Source organism: Orussus abietinus, unplaced genomic scaffold (genome assembly GCF_000612105.2).
Source record: "Orussus abietinus isolate OABI.00-Male unplaced genomic scaffold, Oabi_2.0 scaffold113, whole genome shotgun sequence".
NCBI classification, from domain to species: domain Eukaryota; kingdom Metazoa; phylum Arthropoda; class Insecta; order Hymenoptera; family Orussidae; genus Orussus; species Orussus abietinus.
The window spans coordinates 134,346-154,170 of record NW_019394853.1 but is presented as its reverse complement, the minus strand read 5'-3'; the positions used below and the strand labels follow the sequence as shown (position 1 = coordinate 154,170).

The following is a 19,825-nucleotide window of genomic DNA, read 5'->3' as shown; positions in this document are numbered from 1 at the left end:
TTGTACTTGAAATTCCGGACAGTAAGTCGAGTTACCAGTTGGCAGCAAGGAGGGTCTCGTTATTTCAGGAACAATGGATGCGAACCAGGAGGTAAGATCCCAGGACGCACGTGGAAGATGAAGAAAAAGTGTGAAAAATGAGAAAAAATAATTATTAAGGGAAAAAAAAGAAAGAAAATAGGAAAAGAGGGAATAGGATAGCGAAGGAACGGCTGTATATGGGAAACTCGTGAAGCCGATAAATCATCGATCGGATGGCACGATCCGTATCTCCTTTTTCCTCTTTTTTTTCCCTCCATCCCCTACAGCCTCCATTATCCAATAATCCTGCACTTTCATTCGCCGACCATTTGCACTCCAATAATTGCCCCCGTAACTTCCGCGCCCCTTTACGTAGGTCTGCGTTAACAGCATCACGTACCGTAATTTATGCATCCTAAACGCCGTCAAATTTCCCTAAATCTCGGCATTTCTCCCCGTTGCCGAGTAAAAATCGCCGCGGCGCCATTTCCCATTTTCCCAGCTTTTTTCTTTTCCTTCAATTTCTCTCCCCCATTATTGCATGAATTTCATTCCCCGCGGGACATTTTCACTCTGGTAATAATTCCAATATTAATACCAAAAGTCGGAGTGCAATTTCTTTCACCTAAGATACACGAGTAGATCTATTAAAAAAAAAAAAAAAACAATGTTAAACACCCTCAAACTTACACGTGTAATTTTTTTTTTTAAATAGACGTACTCATGTGAACATAAAGCGTACTCGGATATTTATTTTTACTTTATTTATTTTCCGTTATCGAATATTGAAAAAAAAAATCGGGGATTAAATGCAACTCGTGACGGGGAATGTTAATGTAATTCCCGTCCCCGGAATTGTTATTGCGCCCCCCCATTCACGTGGGAAATAATTCTTATGTGTCATTACTCGGCGTGTACACGAGCTCAGGGACATAAAACGTGGAAATATCCGGGTACACGCCATATCGAGCGTGTATCACGTCGGTCGGATGGTGTTTCCCTATATCGAGAGCAGGGATGCCCAGAGGGACCTGTTACCGAAAGATAACAATGAATCCAGCGCCGACAAATATATTCGCCCGGGAGTCCCTGTGTTCCTGTGGGAACCCGCTCCCTATCGGACCATTTGGGCCAGGCTCTGACCCGCCATTGCTAAGCGAATGGGAACAGGGATTCCCGCAGGAAGTTGGAGGAATAAATGCAATTTTTACGGATTTTCGGGGAATGAAACGAAAAATCCGAAGGATTCCAATTTTTTATAAAAAAAAAAAAATAATAATTGCGTTTGGCGTCATCTAAAGTCCAGAAATCATTCGAAAAATAAAACATACCCGGTTATTACTCATTGACGGTATAAACGGAAAATGGAAAATAGAGTGTTAAAGAAATAAAAGAATATATATGTACCCATAATTATGAAAGTGGTCTAAGTCATATATTTTTTGTTTCGAAATAACGTTGAATTAATTTAGTTTGAAATAATGTGGGGTGAAATAACTGATAAACTCATTTTTTTTTTCACTTAGACCACTTTCATAATTATGGGCACATATGTTACCGTGAATGACCGAAATTGGAGAATGTCGACTTTCACCGGTGAATGTCAACAGATACCAAATACGTCGGTGAAAGCTCGAATATTTCATTACATTGTTCGGACCCTCTCCAGTGTGTGTCGACAATCACACACCGGTGTAAGTCAGAAATAAGAGTATTTAGCAAATATTTCGGAGATACACGAAGCGACTATGTGAATGTTGACATTCACCGGTGAAAGTCGACATTCTCCAGATTTCGGTGTTTCACCGTAACATATATATAACTTGAGAAAAATTAATTTGGACCTTCTGAGGAATCATCATATACCGTGTTTGTTAATTTCAGGTTATCCTCGTGAGAGATGTGAGGAACGCGAAGGAAATGTCAACTGGTTTTTCGAAAACAAATGGAAAGATAGAAAAATTGAACGCCTCGGAAAATTCGAATATTTAATTTTAAAAAAGTTGCTTTTGGTCCTCGGGGGGAAACTGTATCAGCCTGTCAGGTTAACGTCATGAAGGGATGAGCTCCCTCGAAATGCATCCCCTAGGATATCACTATCTCTATCTCTTGTTACATTTTCGTGCCAGGAGATAGAAACGTACATCCTGCGTGTGTGTATCCTGTATCCTGCGTAATGGGAAAATTATTCCAGGAGAGCTCTTCGTTAGGTCGGCGCTTGTTAGGTTAGGAAAGAACGGCCCTCCGCCCCCTGGGGGGGGATTCTTGATTTACGGAGGAATTGTATCGTTACCGAATGGCAATTGCGTGTAAAATACGGCGGGCCTCGAGAAATATGGCACAGGTTGGCAGAAAAAAGGAGCCAACTTTTGTTGTTTCACTTCGACGAGGGGGGGGATTTATCGCCGGAGAAAAGGGGGTCGAGGGTGGCGACCAGCCGGCGGTATGCACTGAAAACGTCATCTTGGACCGAATAAATCTGTTCCTGATACCGAGCTGATTTATTAAAGATCAAATTTATTCCGAAAAAGAAAATCGGACGGCCGTTGGCCCGGGAATAAATCCGCATACGGAGAATCGGAAATTCTGATAAACCGCCCTTTCTTGCCGGGCGACATTTCCCGCCATTTGCTATATCCCGTCTGCAGTAACTAAAATTTATTATAAACTAGACAAGATTAAAAAAAAAAGTTCACTCAATGAAATACGCTACAAGGAAATCCTGCTATCAAATGCGTCCAAGGAAATGTCAAGAAAAGTAAACGAAATAATTGTTTCTCGGGATTATATACGATTCGGGCAACAATTCATACGTCAACGATATATAAATATTTCTTTCCGTCACCTGATCTTTCTCCTCGGTGCAGAAAAATTCTTTTGTTAGTTATGACTTTGAGGTTAATTTCTGTTGAATTGGGAGATTTTCGGGAAATTCAGGGTATTTTCTTATCGGCATGAATGAACGCCGCAGTCGGGAAATGAGGACTTAATTGGAATTAGGTGAATGGCGAGCGACGTCTTAAGACGTCGACGTAATTTTCCGTTGCAATGGCAAATAAGCTTCCGAAGTTTCAGGGATTAAGCTGGGAACGCACCAAGGTAGAAGTGCCCTCTGACCAAAGCGTGGAACTTTCCTCGAAACTACTCCCGGGAAAACAGGGAAACTACTCGAGAACTGCCATGTCGAGCTTTTCGGCTGCCATCGTTTTATGGGAAGGTCTGATATCGCCGCTAGACTTTTTGCATAAGGAAGATTTCGCTTACATGGGGACGTCGCTTAGGAAATTTTGGAATTTCTCATCGGAGTCTTAAAGTATATGAGCGGTATCATACATATAAGCTTATTTCTACAGCATCGATAAAAAAAATGAGGCTTGACTAGAAACTTAAGGTGAAGTGAAACCTCCTTCAAGTCGATTCGAATACAACACTTTTTTTTAAGGGTATCAGACCAAACTGTCCGAAACTTTGACACATCACTCCTGATCATCTAAGAATTGTCCTGACATATTGAAAATTTGGATTTTGGAAAAAATTTTTTAACTCACCCCAGACCAGAACCAAAATGGCGGCGAGCTCTCATATTTCGATCAATATACAATTATAGAAAGGCTCTGATATGAGAATCTAAAGGGTCAGGACAATTTTACGAGAATTTAGAACACTCTGGTAATCGATAAACTCGCATTTGAACGGGATAAAGGCAAAAAAAGTGTTGTATGCGCTTCTATGCTAAAACGATAGGAATACGAGGTCTCGGAGTGAAAATTTAATTGACCTGGAAATCACAGATGGCGCAGGGGGTCCCTCCGCAGTCAATTAGGGCCCCAGAAAGCACGAATCCAGAGGATTTCTGGAGTTTTACTTTGATTTCTTTATAATTATTGTACGAAAACGACAGGTGTAGTGTGCCATTTGGTACAATACCCAATATAATTCGACCCAGCTGTCAATATAAACACCAACGTCGGCAACGGAGGCATTTAGAAAAATCTTCTTTATCGACGTCGATCAAGTTCCTCGACGTGTTTCACTTCACCTTAAAATAAACGAGGGATATTGTACATATAGGCTCGTTTCCACCGTACGAGCACCGAAAGGGTAAAAAAATCCCTGCTTAATTGGGTTCCCCGAACGACGGGCGACATCGTAAGGCGTCGGCTTAACTTCGCCCCACGCCGGCAAATAAGCTTCCGAAGTTTCGGGAATAAAGTCATACCGGAGACGTAACCAAGAGGGAAACGTCCTCCGACGAAACTTCCCAGGGAACTATTCCCGGGGAACAGGAAAACTACTCGAAAACTGCCAGCTCGGCGTTTCCAAGCGGCAGCTTCGGTAGGAATAAAATATCCGCAGGAACACCGAGTGCGACTTAAAAGGCCAAAATTCGGTAGAACGTGATTTCCCTTGGAAGGAGGGATTTAACCGAGACCCATTACAGGTCCATCTTGGGGTTCCATCTTCTCGGAGGTGGCGATACAATTTCCCGGAGTTTTCCCGGAGTTCCCTCGGGCATCGGTTCTCCGCCTTGGGCAGGAAAGGGAGTCCAATTATCATCACGGCCGACTTGCTTCCCGACCCCCTGGGGACTCTTCATTTTCGAGAAATTACAGGAGCCAATCCTTTCGACTTTTACACCCTCAAAGCCCTCGACAGCTTTCGAGCTTCCTCGTCATCCAACTTCCGACTGTCGCTGATGGCCGACTTTTCAATCTGTCACTCTTAGCGCGGAATAAAGGAGGCTCCGGGATGCGAACAGCTGATCCGAAACTTGTCAAAATCGCTTTAGACATCACGGTCTAGAAACATCGCTTTGTTCGAAGATTCATTCCAATGACGAGTGCGCTATTCATGGTACTCTTAAAATTCCTGCACTTTTATTACACAAGGTTGCTGGGAAATTTTCAATTTTACTTCTTCATTACCCTCGTTGAGGGTTTTCCATGGTGCAAGTTAAGGGGTTTCATTGATGAAACTTTTCACCGACCTGGGTTCCAGCGAATCATTTCAAACTCGACAATGTAAACAAGGAGGGCCCCGACACCCATAGAATTTCAATGATTAAAATTTGATGTATACAGATATTTTTTATTAAAAATTAAATTTCATGTCGGAACCTTCCTTATGGCCCCATTCGTGTTGTAACGATTGAAACGATCCGATGCATCCAGTTCGGGAAGAAGTTTCATGAACCATTGAATGTTGGGGTGTCGCTTTCACATCCCCTTAGAGTCGCAGGTCGAATAAACGCGTGGTTAAAATCAAGACCCGGAAGTTAAGGTGAAGTGAAACCCCCTTCAAATCAGTTGATTCGAATACAACACGTTTTTTTAAGGGCATTAGACCAAACTGTCCAAAAGTTTGACACATCCCTCCTGATCATCTAAGAATCCTGGCCCATTCAAAGTTTGGATTTTTTTAAAAAATTTTTTAACTCAGCCCAGACCAGAATCAAAATGGCGTCGAGCTTTCATATTTCGATCAATATACAATTATCGAGCGCTCTGATATGAGAATCGAAAGGGTCAGGACAATTTCACGACAATTTAGAACACTCTCGTAATCGATAAACTCGCATTTGAACGGGATAAAGGTAAAAAAAGTGTTGTATGCGCTTCTATGCTAAAACGATGGTAATAAGAGGTCTCGGAGTGAAAATTTAATTGACCTGGAAATCACAGATGGCGCAGGGAGTCCCTCTGCAGTCAATTAGGGCCCCAGAAAGCACGAATCCACAGGATTTCTGGAGTTTTACTTCGATTTCTTTATAATTATTGTGCGAAAAGGACAGGTGGAGTACGCCATTTGGTACAATACCCAATATAATTCGATATAACTGTCGATATAAAAACCAACGTCGGCAACGGAGGCATTTAGAAAAATCTTCTTTATCGACGTCGATCAAGTTCCTCGACGTGTTTCCCTCCACCTTAACGATTGAATCTTCGGGTGTCAATTTCCAGTCCCCTCAGAGTCGCAGGTCGAATAAACGCGTGGTTCAAAATCAAGACCCGGGGGTTAACAATCCCGGCTGGTGGCAACAATTATCCCCATCGGAGCAGAGAGTACTCGGGTCGTTTCCGCGGCGTCAGCGCGGAATCCAACTTAATCGGTCGGCCGGTCGCAATTACTCGGCTCAGGGTGGCGGTCTAACGGTGGTGTATGGTGATTTCGGCGGTGATACATCGTTCTGGTGGTGGTTTACCGGTGTAAGGCCGAAGGGGACCCAACCCATGGCGAACCGGCGCGATTACGCGCCCGGCAGCCAGACGGCGGGCACGGTTCGGCCCACCGTGAAACTCCCATCAACCACCGGTAATTACCACCTCGACTCGTTCCACTGAATCTCCATTACGCATTTCTCACCTACTTCGACGATTATCCTTCCGAGGCACGTATAGGAAGTTGCCGGCGCCCCCGGAATGCGTGAGGCGTGCCAAATCGGGGCCCTCGTTTAAGGAGCACACCGGCCCACAACTTGCCCCATGAAACTTGTCCCGTGTTCCGAGGAGCCCATTAAACCCCCGAATATGTTCCCCAGGTATATATATATACATATACGGGGGATTCGTGCTAATGATTCCGCAGGGACCCATCGAAGATCTCCCTGAACAAATTCCATCCGTCAGAAATGAGCCTCCGATGAGCTCCACTTCGGCAACCCGACTCCTCCCCTGGAACCCCACCACCTTTCCGTTCTAAAAATATGAAATAAAAATCAGGTATAAAGTACGAACACCCTAGATTTTTCTTCATCATCCCTACTTAGGAACTTTATAACATGAATACGCAGGCTATAAGGAAGACACTCGTGAAGTTTCAATTCTTGACAAATTTCTTCATAGATATTTCAAAAATGTTATATAAAAAATTATGAATGAATATCCTAAAAAGATGAAATAAAAGTCAGGTATAAAGTACGAACACCCTAGATTTTTCTTCATCATCCTTACTTAGGAACTTTATAACATGAATACGCAGGCTATAAGGAAGACACTCGTGAAGTTTCAATTCTTGACAAATTTCTTCATAGATATTTCCAAAATGTTATGTAAAAAATTATGAATGAATGTCATGGGTGTCCGGACCTTCCATACAATCTTCTTACTTATGTTGAAAAATTTGAAATAATTCTGTCTTCCACCCAGTTTACAGAAAAGTTACGCGAACGATCGATCCCCATATGCCACTTCCACATCCCCTTAATATATTTTTTTTCTCCAAATCTATTTACAATCTGTCCTTTAGGACAATAGGGAAATTTGTTAACGTACAGAGAAAAGCAGATAACATTACCGAAACAGAGAAAATATATACATTTCGGTAACAGTCCATTGACTGTACGCAAAATACATAATTACTGAATGAACAATGAGTCTGTTACAAATGTTTACATAATAAAATCGTTATCCTATTGTTCTATATCTGGTTAATCTTGACCTCTTGTTGTTCAAAGTAATTAATCTTCTGGCGAGCTGTTTGGGATGCGTTTAAAGCCTTACTTTATATTTTTAGATCACTGTTAATTTGGTTATTTGGTACATACCATGGAGCATTGAAAATAGTTCTTAAGGTTTTAATTTGAATCCCCTTAATATAGAATAAAAAATTGTATAGGGAAGTCTCACGACGCGCATCGAATTAACGCCGTTTTTTTTTTTTTTATTCAATATAGAACGTCTCTGTAGACGAGATACCCCGTTATCATTAGATTTCATTACGGATTATTCTATGGCAAGTAAATTGGTCGGATCGCCTCCTTGGAAACTCTGCCATGGTGGCGGGCAACAATTTCCAGTTTGCAGTGCACAATCGATTAAAGGGATCCTACCTCACCATGGGGTAACGACTAGCGGGAGGGCGCGATAAACGTGCAAATACACTGATTAACATGCATCACCGTCAAATTAATAACAGGCGCTATTGCGGCAACTCGAATTAATAATGTCTGACACAACAACGCCTCGATATGCCGCTACGGGATCGCTCGCTTTGCGATATTTCCCGTTTATTGCTGCTTATCAACCCTCTCTATGCGCAAAACCTCGATAAATAGGCCCGATCGATTGGACCGATCGATCGCGGTTTAATTAAACGCAAATAGGCCGCGGCTCCTTTGAAGGCCGCGTGATGATACCACGTGATAACTCGCGATTACGCATCGCGGTCATCGATGGAAATCTGATCGCAATCGGCTTAATCGCCCCCCCAGTCCAATTAATATATTCCGGTCAACTATTGCAAATTGTTCAATGTGCTCCTCGGGTTTTGTCGCATTGTTGCCTCCTGCCTCGCAGTCACGTCACGCACGTGGTAAGCGTATGCGATTCAATTTAATTATTAATTACCCCCACGTAAATGATGGAATTAATAATGGGGGCGAACTCGTGTCTCCCAAAGCTAACTTGTTGGAGATTTAGAGCCTTGACGTCTATCTCATTACTTCGAGATTGAATAAAAATCGGGAATTACTGAATTTCAATCGTTGGGAAATTAATAAAAATTCAGTTCAGTTCCTCAATAAACATGAGAGGGAAAACGCGCGAAATTCAAATCGTCTTCGTCCAGTTTCACATTTCTTAACTTAAAGGCAAGCAGGGTTCAATTCTATCGAATTTTAGATTAAAAGTGATTAACAATATATTCACTTGCAGGGAAGGTATGACTTGATTTCAAAATCTAAAACTGTTAAAAAATCACCGCTTTACTAAATCCAGCGTTAAGTAGAAAATGATAAGGGTGTACTCATGGTTAACCATTTTGATACGAGTATATTTATAAAAAAGGTCTAAGAAACCTGAAAAAATAAATACCCAATTAAATTAACTATGGACGTATGTCATTTCTACCGACAAAATTTATTTAAGAGGTCCGATGCGAGGAAACAAATTTCATTTCGCATGTCGGGCGACAAATTGCGTCCGACTCCATTTAAAGTTAAGCAAAGTCCTTGTGAAATATTTCGAGGACTGGAGATTGGAAAGAACACCCCAGGAGTTTTTGCCCCCGCAGGGTTTCAAGATTCTGCAGTGTACCTAGGCACCAAGTAATTAAAATTCGAAGCAATTACGCTTGCCGTTGAGTTGCTCTTGGACTCGGGAGTTGCCGGAATTGGAGATTCCTTGAAAAAGCTATTCGCAAGTTCTCGAGTGTACCTGTACATGGGAATTCGCTGGTGTACCGAAAGCAATTGCGATGCACCCGGTATGATCGATGTACAGTGATGAGCGGGAAGTTGCTCTACATATGTTAGCCCTGTCAGAGCAAGCAACGTGATTAAATCAAACCGCCGGAAGTGCGTCTGATACATTAAACTCATAAATATGAAACCAGGCAACATCGCTCGTTGTTGATGCCTACCAGTAAAATAAATAAATTCCAGAATGAGTACAGGCGTATGTCTACGGAAATTATTGCTCATATATCTACAGGCACTCGGTGAAATTCCGGAATTCGGAATAAAAATATACCCGTTGCAATTGAAAAATTGAAGAGAGTGACTGGAAATATATTTATGTGCCCATAATTATGAAAGTGGTCTAAGTCATATATTTTTTGTTTCGAAATTACATTGAATTAATTTCGTTTGAAATAATATGGCGTGAAATAACTGATAAACTCATTTTTTTTTTAATTTTGACTTAGACCACTTTCATAATTATGGGCACATATATCTGAGCGGTCAAGTCGTTCGTAAAAGTATTCACCGAATTAGGAGTACNATTTTGACTTAGACCACTTTCATAATTATGGCACATATATCGTTTTGGACCCTTGGTGAAATTCTTAAATTTTTTAAGGAACTTGGGGAACAATTATCCCTCCGGTTAGGAAGGCTTAGCGACCTAGCTAAGATGCTGATAAATTAATTACATAATAGATGAGTATATTCATTAATAAAAATTTTAATTCACCACTGATCCAGGTGCCGTTGAAGCTCTTCGTAGACAGAGATCCCAGCAGCCATTCTTCAAGAGTGATCTGGGCAGCCGATTGCCCATTCGATCCCTCAGCTTCTGGACCAGTGAAGAGGATCACCGCCGTTATCACCAGGGCCAAAACCAGAACCCCCACCACCCCTCCGACCAGCAATCGTCGCCAGTTGGCTCGCTTGGTCTTCGTCATCAGTTCCTGAAAAGCGAATAAAAAGATCTTCAGTGCCTTAACCCTTCGAACACGGAGCCATTTCGACATATGGGCGAAATTCGTCTGACCGTGCAGGCAATATTGGACCAAACATCAGGCGCCTTAAGGCACTCTTAGTAGCCAAAGGCTTACATAATTGGAAACATCGTCAACACCCGCACAGTCCTCTCTGGAAACGCATATTCCTCGTCCGGTAATATATCATAAGTCGTTCTAATTCATATGGTTCTAAGACATATGGGCGAAATTCGTCTGACCGTGCAGGCAATATTGGACCAAACGTCGGGCGCCTTTAGGCGCTCTTAGCAGCCAAAAGATTAAAAAGGAATAAAATCTAATAAATCAAGAATCCCAAATTTATCTCGAGAAAAAAACGAAGAATACGTATCGCAGACTTCGCGGAAACGATTTTTCCCAATAATCGACAGTTTTCCCCATTAATTCTTGGAAAATAAAAAAAATCCCATCAGATTCTGACAATGAGGAATTAATAATCTTCAAATGAAGCATTCTAAATTCTAAATTCTAAATAAAAAAAGATCTTCAGTTCCTTAACCCTTTGAACATGGAGCCATTTCGACATATGGGCGAAATTCGTCTGACCGTGCAGGCAATACTGGACCAAACGTCGGGCGCCTTTAGGCGCTCTTAGCAGCCAAAGAGTTAAAAAGGAATAAAATCTAATAAATCAAGAAACCCAAGTTTATCTCGAGAAAAGAACGAAGAATACGTATCGCAGACTTCGGGAAAACGATTTTTCCCAATAATCGACAGTTTTCCCCATTAATTCTTGGAAAATGAATAAAATCCCATCTGCTTCTGACAATGAGAAATTAATACTCTTCAAACGAAGAATTCTAAATTCTTCTCGAGCAAAGACCAAGAATCCGCATGGCAGACTCCAGGAAGGATTTTCTTCTTTTTTTTCATTAGCAAGGGGAGTCGATATTTTCGAAGATATCAGATCGGTCCCGACGACCGAGTTTATCGAGAATTGGATTTCCCGTATCCGGAAAAGTAACGGCGCGGTGCGGCCGTGGTCAATTTCGATTCTGCACTTATAAATCTCCGATATCGCCGATAAAGTCGATCCAGTCGACGTTCGCTTTGTTCGAAAGGGAACGGCGAAATAGGAGGGGCTTAAAAAGTACAGATTCTCGTACGATTTAATTCCCCCGTTAAACAAATCCTATCAGCGTTAATAACGTCCTTGACCGGCAATCAATAGACGGAAACAAACATTCGAGTTAAATAAATGCCTAGTCTAAATCCTGGAATAAGTTTCTAGCATCTAAGAAAACCCTGAGAAATAATTAAAATATTTCTGCGCAGAGCATAACCGGTCCTAACCTCCAAATGTATGACACGATGCGGACATTTTTTGAGAGGGTTAGGTTGAAGCGAGGTGCAACAAGTGGGCTTTTATTTTTCCGTTAATCCGGCGTAAACGCGACGTCGATTATGGTAATTCAAGGGAGTAAATGACGGGCACGGTTGTCTAATGAATAAAACGCGTGAGATATTCGGGGAGCGTCGGTCGGCCGGCAATTCCCATGCCACGTGCCAACTTCATTTAGACCGATAACCGACCGGGGAAACTTTTCGCAAAACGAGAACCGCTGACCGCCGCCCTCCCCGTTCGTAAAACCTCGCCGGCCAGTAATGGCGGTTCCGCGGCGCGCCGCGGAACGAAACTTATGTCCGAGGGAATACCTCTCCAATGCTTCCTCCTGTAGAATTCATTCCCCGTATCTTTCCTCCCTACGAAAGCGGCCGCGGCGTCCGACGTCCTTCTCAGAGTATCACCCCGGTTACATACGCGGCCGTGTCGAGATCGTGGGTCCTGGCGGGAAATGCGGGCATCGTGCGTCCTCGTCGCGCGCCCGCGAGAAGGCATCGGGCCCTCTCTCTCGCTCGAGTCGCGACGAGTGAGCGAGAGAGAGGGGGAACGCGCCCGCATATGAGAGCGACAAGGAAGGCGAGGCGCGGCTACCCGCATTCCGCAGCCGCGAGCCGACCAATCAGAGCGCTGCTTTCGATCCACCCTTGCTTCTAGTCAACAAGTACCACGTGACCCGGATTGTTTTGAATTCCTGCGGGCGAACCTAAGCTCGCGAGAGGGGTAACCAGTCCACGCCGGTGAGAGCGACGAGAGGGATATCGCTCCCTTGTGTTCGGCCTTCCTGGTCAAGAAGAGCCACGTGACCTCGGAATTTTCATGCGTCTAGCTTCATCGTATGGGACTTTTCTGAGGAATGGAGATTTTTTTTTCATTACTTCCTGAGGACTTAGTACTGCCATGGGAGCATACCAGTAAATAGAACGGTTTGTCGGACACCGACGCCATATTGGATTTTTTACAGTAGGGGATCTTTGTGTCTACCGTTGGCGTTAATGTCAAATATGCACTAAGGCCTTAACGGCGCGGCTTACGCGCCGGTTAACGTCGAAAGCGGCTTTCCGCGCCCGCTTTCTGACGGCGTGCCGTTAACGCGGCGTTACGTGGCGTTAATCTCGGGGAAGTAACGAGGGCGATTCGCGTCGGTAATTCCGGGCTGTTCCGGAAGGTTCGCGTCGCGGCCGCGCGGCGGCGCGGTCGTTCCGGCGAGCGGAAGCGCTCTGCCCGCGTCTTGCCGAGTCCGGGAGCAAGTTCGACCCTAACCTACGCGCAACCTACTAATGGCGGCCACTTTATTACCTCTACGGCCAAACAACGCGGTAAAGTTCACCCCAGGGCGTCGGTCGGCGCCTTGCGACCTTTTTCCCCTTCCGTTTATCGACCTCTCGCCCTTGACGAGCGTCGCAACGTCAATGGGAACCTAACCTCAAATATCACAATAAAAAGAAACGGTACAACTTAAAAACTTGAAATATATACAAATATTTTAATGATAATTTTGCCTGTGCTTAAAAAGAAAAGGGAGTGCGACAATTACAACGTTTTATAATTAGGCGCTGAGTGGCGCCACGTGTCCTCTCTAGGTGATCGAGTGGAGGACCGCCATTGCAAGTTTTTGACTCTTTCGACAGAATTTCAGCGCAGCCGGAAATATTTACAAGGCAGTCGACGAATTAGCACGGACAACTCGCGGATAAATATTTAGGTTAACGAGAACGTCTCGCCGATGTCCGGGCGAATTAAAACCCGACATGGCCGCGGGAATTAATAATTCAATTCCCGCGGGGGCGGACTTTTTAATTCGGTGCTTCCGAGTTTTCTATCCGCCGTGGACGGCAATGTCGAAGGCCTGCCGGACGAAGAACCGCGACTCCATTTTCCCCAGGAAAATGTGCGCGCTAATTTCCCAAAGCGCCGAGGACAAACGGTGGAAAAGTCCCTAGGGAGGGGCTCCACGGTTACCGGGATGGAATGGTACGGAATAATATTTATCGAGTGCTGGGAGATTACGACCTTGTATCTACATGGGAAAAGTTAAGAGATCGCGGTAGGAACGACTTGGAGGAAACAAGATGGCGGTCGCGAGAAAGAAGTGACTTCGGGATTTTGAAGCTATAAAAAGCGTGCCAAAAGGTAGAAAGATTGTCAAATTGTATTGTAAATCGGTCTTGAGGATGTGAAACTCGCGAATGGCAGTAACAGTTGTTGGTTACTTCGAATGTATTTTCTTTTACATCCGTTTAAAAGACGCGAGAAAGAAAATCAAGATGGCCGCCTAGGAGCGTCATCCGAGCAGCGAATCGCGACGTTCCTCGTTTCTTATGTCCGTGGTTTTGCCTGATGTTGAGTATCGGAGGGGGCTCCGGCGGAATAAAAAAAACTTCTCCCGTAGGAGAGGCACTTTTATATTTCCAAATTTCTTCCCCGAGGAATCTCATCTCGCCGCCAATAAGGCAGGGCTCTTTGACAACGTCACGCTTTCGATACGTTACTTCAAACACCGACTCGCGGAAACGGGAAATCGAGAGCCGCACCAGAGAGCTGAGGAAATATTCCCGCAAGGGGATATATCGAACTCGATAATTTTCGATTTTCCGCCCCGGGAAGTCTTGTTCTCCCCGAGTTTCGGTCGCGGGAAAATTCCAGATATCTCGAGATCGACGCCGAGATTTTCGAGAATACCTTGACGACCACTCGATATGTTTGAAGGAACGATCGAGGGCTTCAGAAATCCTTGCCTTTGTGGTAAGGAAAGTGCCGTATAAATTCCACGGTGACAATGGATCGGCCACGTGGCGCCCGCCACCGCCGCCATTTTGGTTCTCACTCACGACAGGGGACGCGCTCCGCTTATTACAGCGTCGCATAAAAATCCCTGGTATACCAATTTCGAATCGGCTAACAAACGGCCCTCGATGGGCGGATATTAAAAACACTAAATCCCAGAGATCGGCTGGCTAATTGCGAGGAGCCGAGGCTCTTCTCGTTCGTGCAACATGCGAGCGATCTGCATAATACCGGCCCCCCTCGGGTTCCTTAAAATTCATTACGACCCTGAAAGACAATGCCGGGGGCGGGGGGTTATGCCCGAAAAATCTATTATCGCGGGAGGAAAGGGAGGAAATTTTTCCGGGAGTGCCAAGGAAGGTACAATGGGCATTGTTCTCGACTGACCCCGACAGAAGAGGCGTTTCGCGAACGAGCAAAAGTCCGCCATATTGCCGGGCTCTTTTAGCGAAATCTTAATTTCGTTCTGTAATGCCGTCAGTCTATAGTCATTTAGAAATGCATACATGAGAGTTTGCGAACTGCATGGTGTCAAAATGCGTCGTGGGAAGAGATCCCGACGTCCGCGACAACAGAGTCCGGTGAGTATGGGAAAGAACCGTTGAGCCCAGCTCCACGGAATCAGAAACCCTCATCCCTACGGGATAACTTCATGAACTTAGAACAGTCAGTCCTATTCCGAACTCCGAGCCCGTCGGACCGTAGGTCATGCCGTGATTGTCTTGTGCATAATAAAGAACCACATCCAAATGCCAAAAAGGAGTTAACAAATTCTTCGAGGAAAACCCCAATACCCTTCGCGGCATAACAGTTCGACGTCAATCCGAATATTTAACTCGGCGGAGACCTCCACCTAGACGGGAATCCTCTCTTAATCCAATTTCCGTCACAATCTCCCGCGTTAACTTATTGTCCGGCGAGGCCGCCATTGTGGCGCCGCTGAAAGCCGCCATTTTGGAGAACGCCGACACCGAAGTCGCTTTAGTCCGATGAATAATCGCTCGAACAATGCTACCTGGGCATAGGCAGCGTTAATTAGGCCGCAATTAAGAGAAATAACTGAAGCTTGACCCCGGTTGGGAACTCGAGGTCCACGGCGTCGTTCTTCGGCTGCCATTTTCCCTCCAAATTGGACCTCCCCGTTAAATCTCGCGATATATTTCTACAAACAGACTTTCGAATCAATACACGAGAGTATACTAAAGGAAATCACGCGCTGATTTCGTTCAATTAAGACAAATAGCCAAAACTCCACCCGCGCGTTTCCCTTTTAGATCCACGTGGTCGTTCTTCGACGGCCGCCATTTTCTTTTCCGATTGTTCTATTAAGTATTTTCTATTAAATCTCGCCGTTTATGCTTAAAACCAGACCTCTTAAGTGAAATTAAAAAATGTACCGAATGCCGCGATTTTCCTGGAGTCCATTTGTGAGGAGGATTTTTTTATCGCGCCTTTTTTTTTTGGTATAAAAAGGAAAAATTGGGTATTTTCGAGAACGTATTTCTAACACCGAGACACAGGGCCAAGGGACACGTGATATCGCGTGGTTAGGTTCATTCCGGCATTATTGAATTCGCCTCTGTTAGAGGGGAACCCGCGAAGTGTTGGCGACCTCCACCTCGGAGGTGCTTTGCTTTATGTAGGCAGAGTGGAGATTGCGTTTATCCTCCAATTTACATACGTGTGGGTACCTGAGCGACATATGTGCGTATCTACATGATTATATTTGCGTAGTCACCGTGAGACTCGGCGAGAGAATTGTTCGTAAACGTTAATTGCACGAGGTATGCCCGATGCCGTTGCCCCAGTCAGAGGGAGGACCAACACGGCGAAATTATTCTCTTCCAAATTAGAGGGGAGAGAAAATTCCTTTAATACCATTTCATTCCACGGAGCCTTGTTAGAGCTGGTCAAAGGAAAGTGACGGTCAAAGAAAAGCGGGACGAATTTTCGGCGACCCGTGTTTCCCGGATTATTACATTTCGGTGGTGTGATATATCTAGACGCATAAATAAATCTCCTCGGATTAATACTAAAAATGTTTCTTTCAAGGATTAAAAAAAAAAAACAGCGCCGAAAAGTTGCACACGACGTACAGGACATCGTTGATTGATATCGACCGAAAATTGAATATCTCGGAATACATTTTTTCATTTTAACTCAATGAAAACACTGAGGGAAAAAACACTCATTTGATGAAAGAAATACTTTGTTAATTATAANGGAGTCGAAAATGTATTTCGGTAATTTGTACTCGCACATTTTTCAGAGTAATGACTTTTTTTTGCAATTATTATATCTTAACAGGATATTGATTTTTCTTCTCCGTGGATTATTTTCTCATGCTTGGTTAAGGTATTTATTTGCTGTTTACTTTCGGGGCAGGGGGTCGAAAATGTATTTCGGTAATTTGTACTCGCACATTTTTCAGAGTAATGACGGACAGTGGGTTGTCGTGTGGGCATTTAAAAAAGGAATGGGCAAATCGAGAGTACTCTCGGAGATTAATTGCGAATGCGCTGGATGCGTATTTTTCGGCTAATTAATCCGACCAGGTCGAACGTAACGATTGTGTCGTAAAGCGAGAATAATCGAAAGGCAATCAAGCTATGCTCGGGCACAAATAACATCAGGAAAGTAATCATCGGTCGCGGCAAATTGCGGGCCGATAATTGATCGACATTACGGGCAGGACGCGCAATGTACGATTTTGCCGTAAACAATGCGCGAAGCAGAAAGGACGTAAACGAACAAACAATGTGTCACCTTAACAAGGATTTGTGCAACGAGGCTGTGCACAAATAAGCCGATCATTTGCCGGGAAATAATCAGCCATAATGACGTATTGCTCCGTGACAGAACGTGAACAGATAAAAATAAGTAGATATTGATAATCGATATAATCGATAATCCGCCGAAATTTCTATCCCCGATATATTCCTCCAATCGTCGAGATTTCAATTTCGGGACGTCTCGCCTTAATTAATTTCTAATTCCGAATAATCCGTTCGCCAACTATCCGCAAATTCGACCCTCGGGCGGAAGTAACTTGTGTAATTTGTGCAACAAATTTCAAACTTACGAAAACCCTAGTTTGGCACGGAGCAGGAGAATCGTGGAAACGAATTTGAACCGTTGAATTATTTCGCATATAAAAATGAAATACCTGGGAATTATTTATTCTACACATTGGAGTAGCTCGGAAGTAATGCAAGAAATTCCCGTAATTCCCAGCTCGGCTACGTGGGGAAACTCCTTCATGCGAGCAGGTGCAAAGATATATAAATATTTCATACATCCGTAGAGGTAACTTTATAGGACCGACATTACATGCCATGTAAAGGGTGCAAAAGTACTTTCATATGAACAGGTGCAATATTAGCTTTACACCCATTGGGGCAAAATTACCTTTACATCCACAGGTGTAAAGAGTGCAAAAGTATCTTTATAGTCATAGGTGCAAAAGTACTTTCACACGAACAGGTACAATATCATCTTTACACCCACGGGGGCAAAATTACTTTTAAATCCACAGGTGTAAAGGGTGCGAAAATATCTTTATAGTCATAGGTGCAAAAGTACTTTCACACGAACAGGTGCAATATCATCTTTACACCCACGGGGGCAAAATTACTTTTAAATCCACAGGTGTAAAGGGTGCGAAAATATCTTTATAGTCATAGGTGCAAAAGTACTTTCACACGAACATTTGCAATATCATCTTTACACCCACGGAGGCAAAATTACCTTTAAATCCACAGGTGTAAAGGGTGCGAAAATATCTTTATAGTCATAGGTGCAAAAGCACTTTCACACGAACAAGTGCAATATCACCTTTACACCCAAGGGGGAAAAATTACCTTTAAATCCACAGGTGTAAAGGGTGCAAAAGTACTTTCACACAACAATTTGCAATATCATCTTTACACCCACGGAGGAAAAATTACCTTTAAATCCACAGGTGTAAAGAGTGCGAAAATCTTTATAGTCATAGGTGCAAAAGCACTTTCACACGAACAGGTGCAACATCATCTTTACACCCACGAGGGCAAAATTACCTTTACATCCACAGGTGTGAAGGTACGTTTTCACTGGTGTAGAGAGACCTTTACACGTAGGGGATGCAAAACCCATTCTCGGACGAGGGACGCACGAGCGGGTCCAAATGTCGCGTTATTCTCCTTCCAGTGCGTGGTCATGGTGGATTTAGTTTTGGGCCGACGTGGGTCTGTTATTTTGGGCAGATCATACTCGGCTGGCAACCCTTTCGGGATTCCATCGGGCTCGATGGTGCGTGCTTAACCTTCGCCGAGCCTCCACGCGTTCCATTTCCGCGTGTCGTGCGAATTGCCACGTCAATCGCTACGTGGAACGATAATCCCGGCACTGTATCTACACGAGACATTTCCGAAATATGGGCCCCGATTTATGTACGCATCCCCCGACTCGGTCCGTCGACCTCCGATTGTTTAATAAAGTAATTCTGGTGTTGAACCCCGCGGTTCGGTACTTCCTGATGGATCAAGTACCAGAGATTTATCGTCGAATTTGTCGATTGATAGGCCGTGAAAGTATTAATTTTCCTTTCTCAAGCATAATATTCGATTAAAACCACCTCGTTGGATATTTCCTGATGGGTCGAGGGGTTGAAACTTCTTGTACTAATTATTTGCAATGGATGAGAGGGCGTGACCTTTTTTTACTTTAGAGTAATTCTCGATTTATTTTATTAAAATTATATTGAAATTATTTCTCACGGAAGAAAAGTGGGCGGGATTATTCAGTTTTCAATCTGCAGGACTTTTTGGTAAAAAACGATTTAACGCTTGCTGGGAAATTTCACATGGTCAAAAGGTGGCGAACAATAAACCTCGTCACATAAAAGGTCCTTTTTACGATGTGTCAAAAAACGTTTCATGTGCCCTCGTGTTACGGAAATGTTAATATTGTCTCTTTAAAGGTTACTTTCCAAAGAACGACAAAATGAGTTGCCAAGTACTTTCCGCCTATTAAATGGCCCGCAATTTTATACAATGAACCTTTATTGTTCCCTTTTAAACACCTCAAATTGAGGTGATATGAAAGGGCCATTCTATCTATATCAAACCGTCAATTATTTATAAAACTTTTCTCTAAACCTGGTGCACAGAATAATCTGAACCTTTAACGCGGGATTATGAAGGTCCTAATGAAGGTCTCAAAACTCACGAAATTCCATTGTTTCTAATTTTTCGAAGAAAAAAAAAATGTCTTCAATAGTCAATCGATGCACCCATTTTGCAGAAACGTTTTATAAATATTTCAACTTTTCGACGTACATATGTGACACTTTCATGACACCTTAAGGGCAATCAGTGGAGAATAAATACCTAAAAAGGTTCCATCGAAAAATGGCATTAATTCAAAATAATTAACCTCACGCGAGGATAATTCTTCCCCCGAAAATCCGTCCAAAAGTTGGCAAATAAATTT

At 43.5% G+C, this 19,825-nt stretch overlaps 1 protein-coding gene across 1 annotated transcript in view; it reads right to left on the bottom strand.

The window, feature by feature from the left end:
- LOC105700093 (venom dipeptidyl peptidase 4) overlaps nucleotides 1-19,825 on the bottom strand; it is a 236,569-nt gene that overhangs the window by 101,615 nt on the left and 115,129 nt on the right. Inside the window, exon 3 of the mRNA XM_023433347.1 lies at nucleotides 9,936-10,152. Coding sequence (XP_023289115.1) covers nucleotides 9,936-10,152 — 217 coding nt within the window. The remainder of the gene's footprint in view (nucleotides 1-9,935; nucleotides 10,153-19,825) is intronic.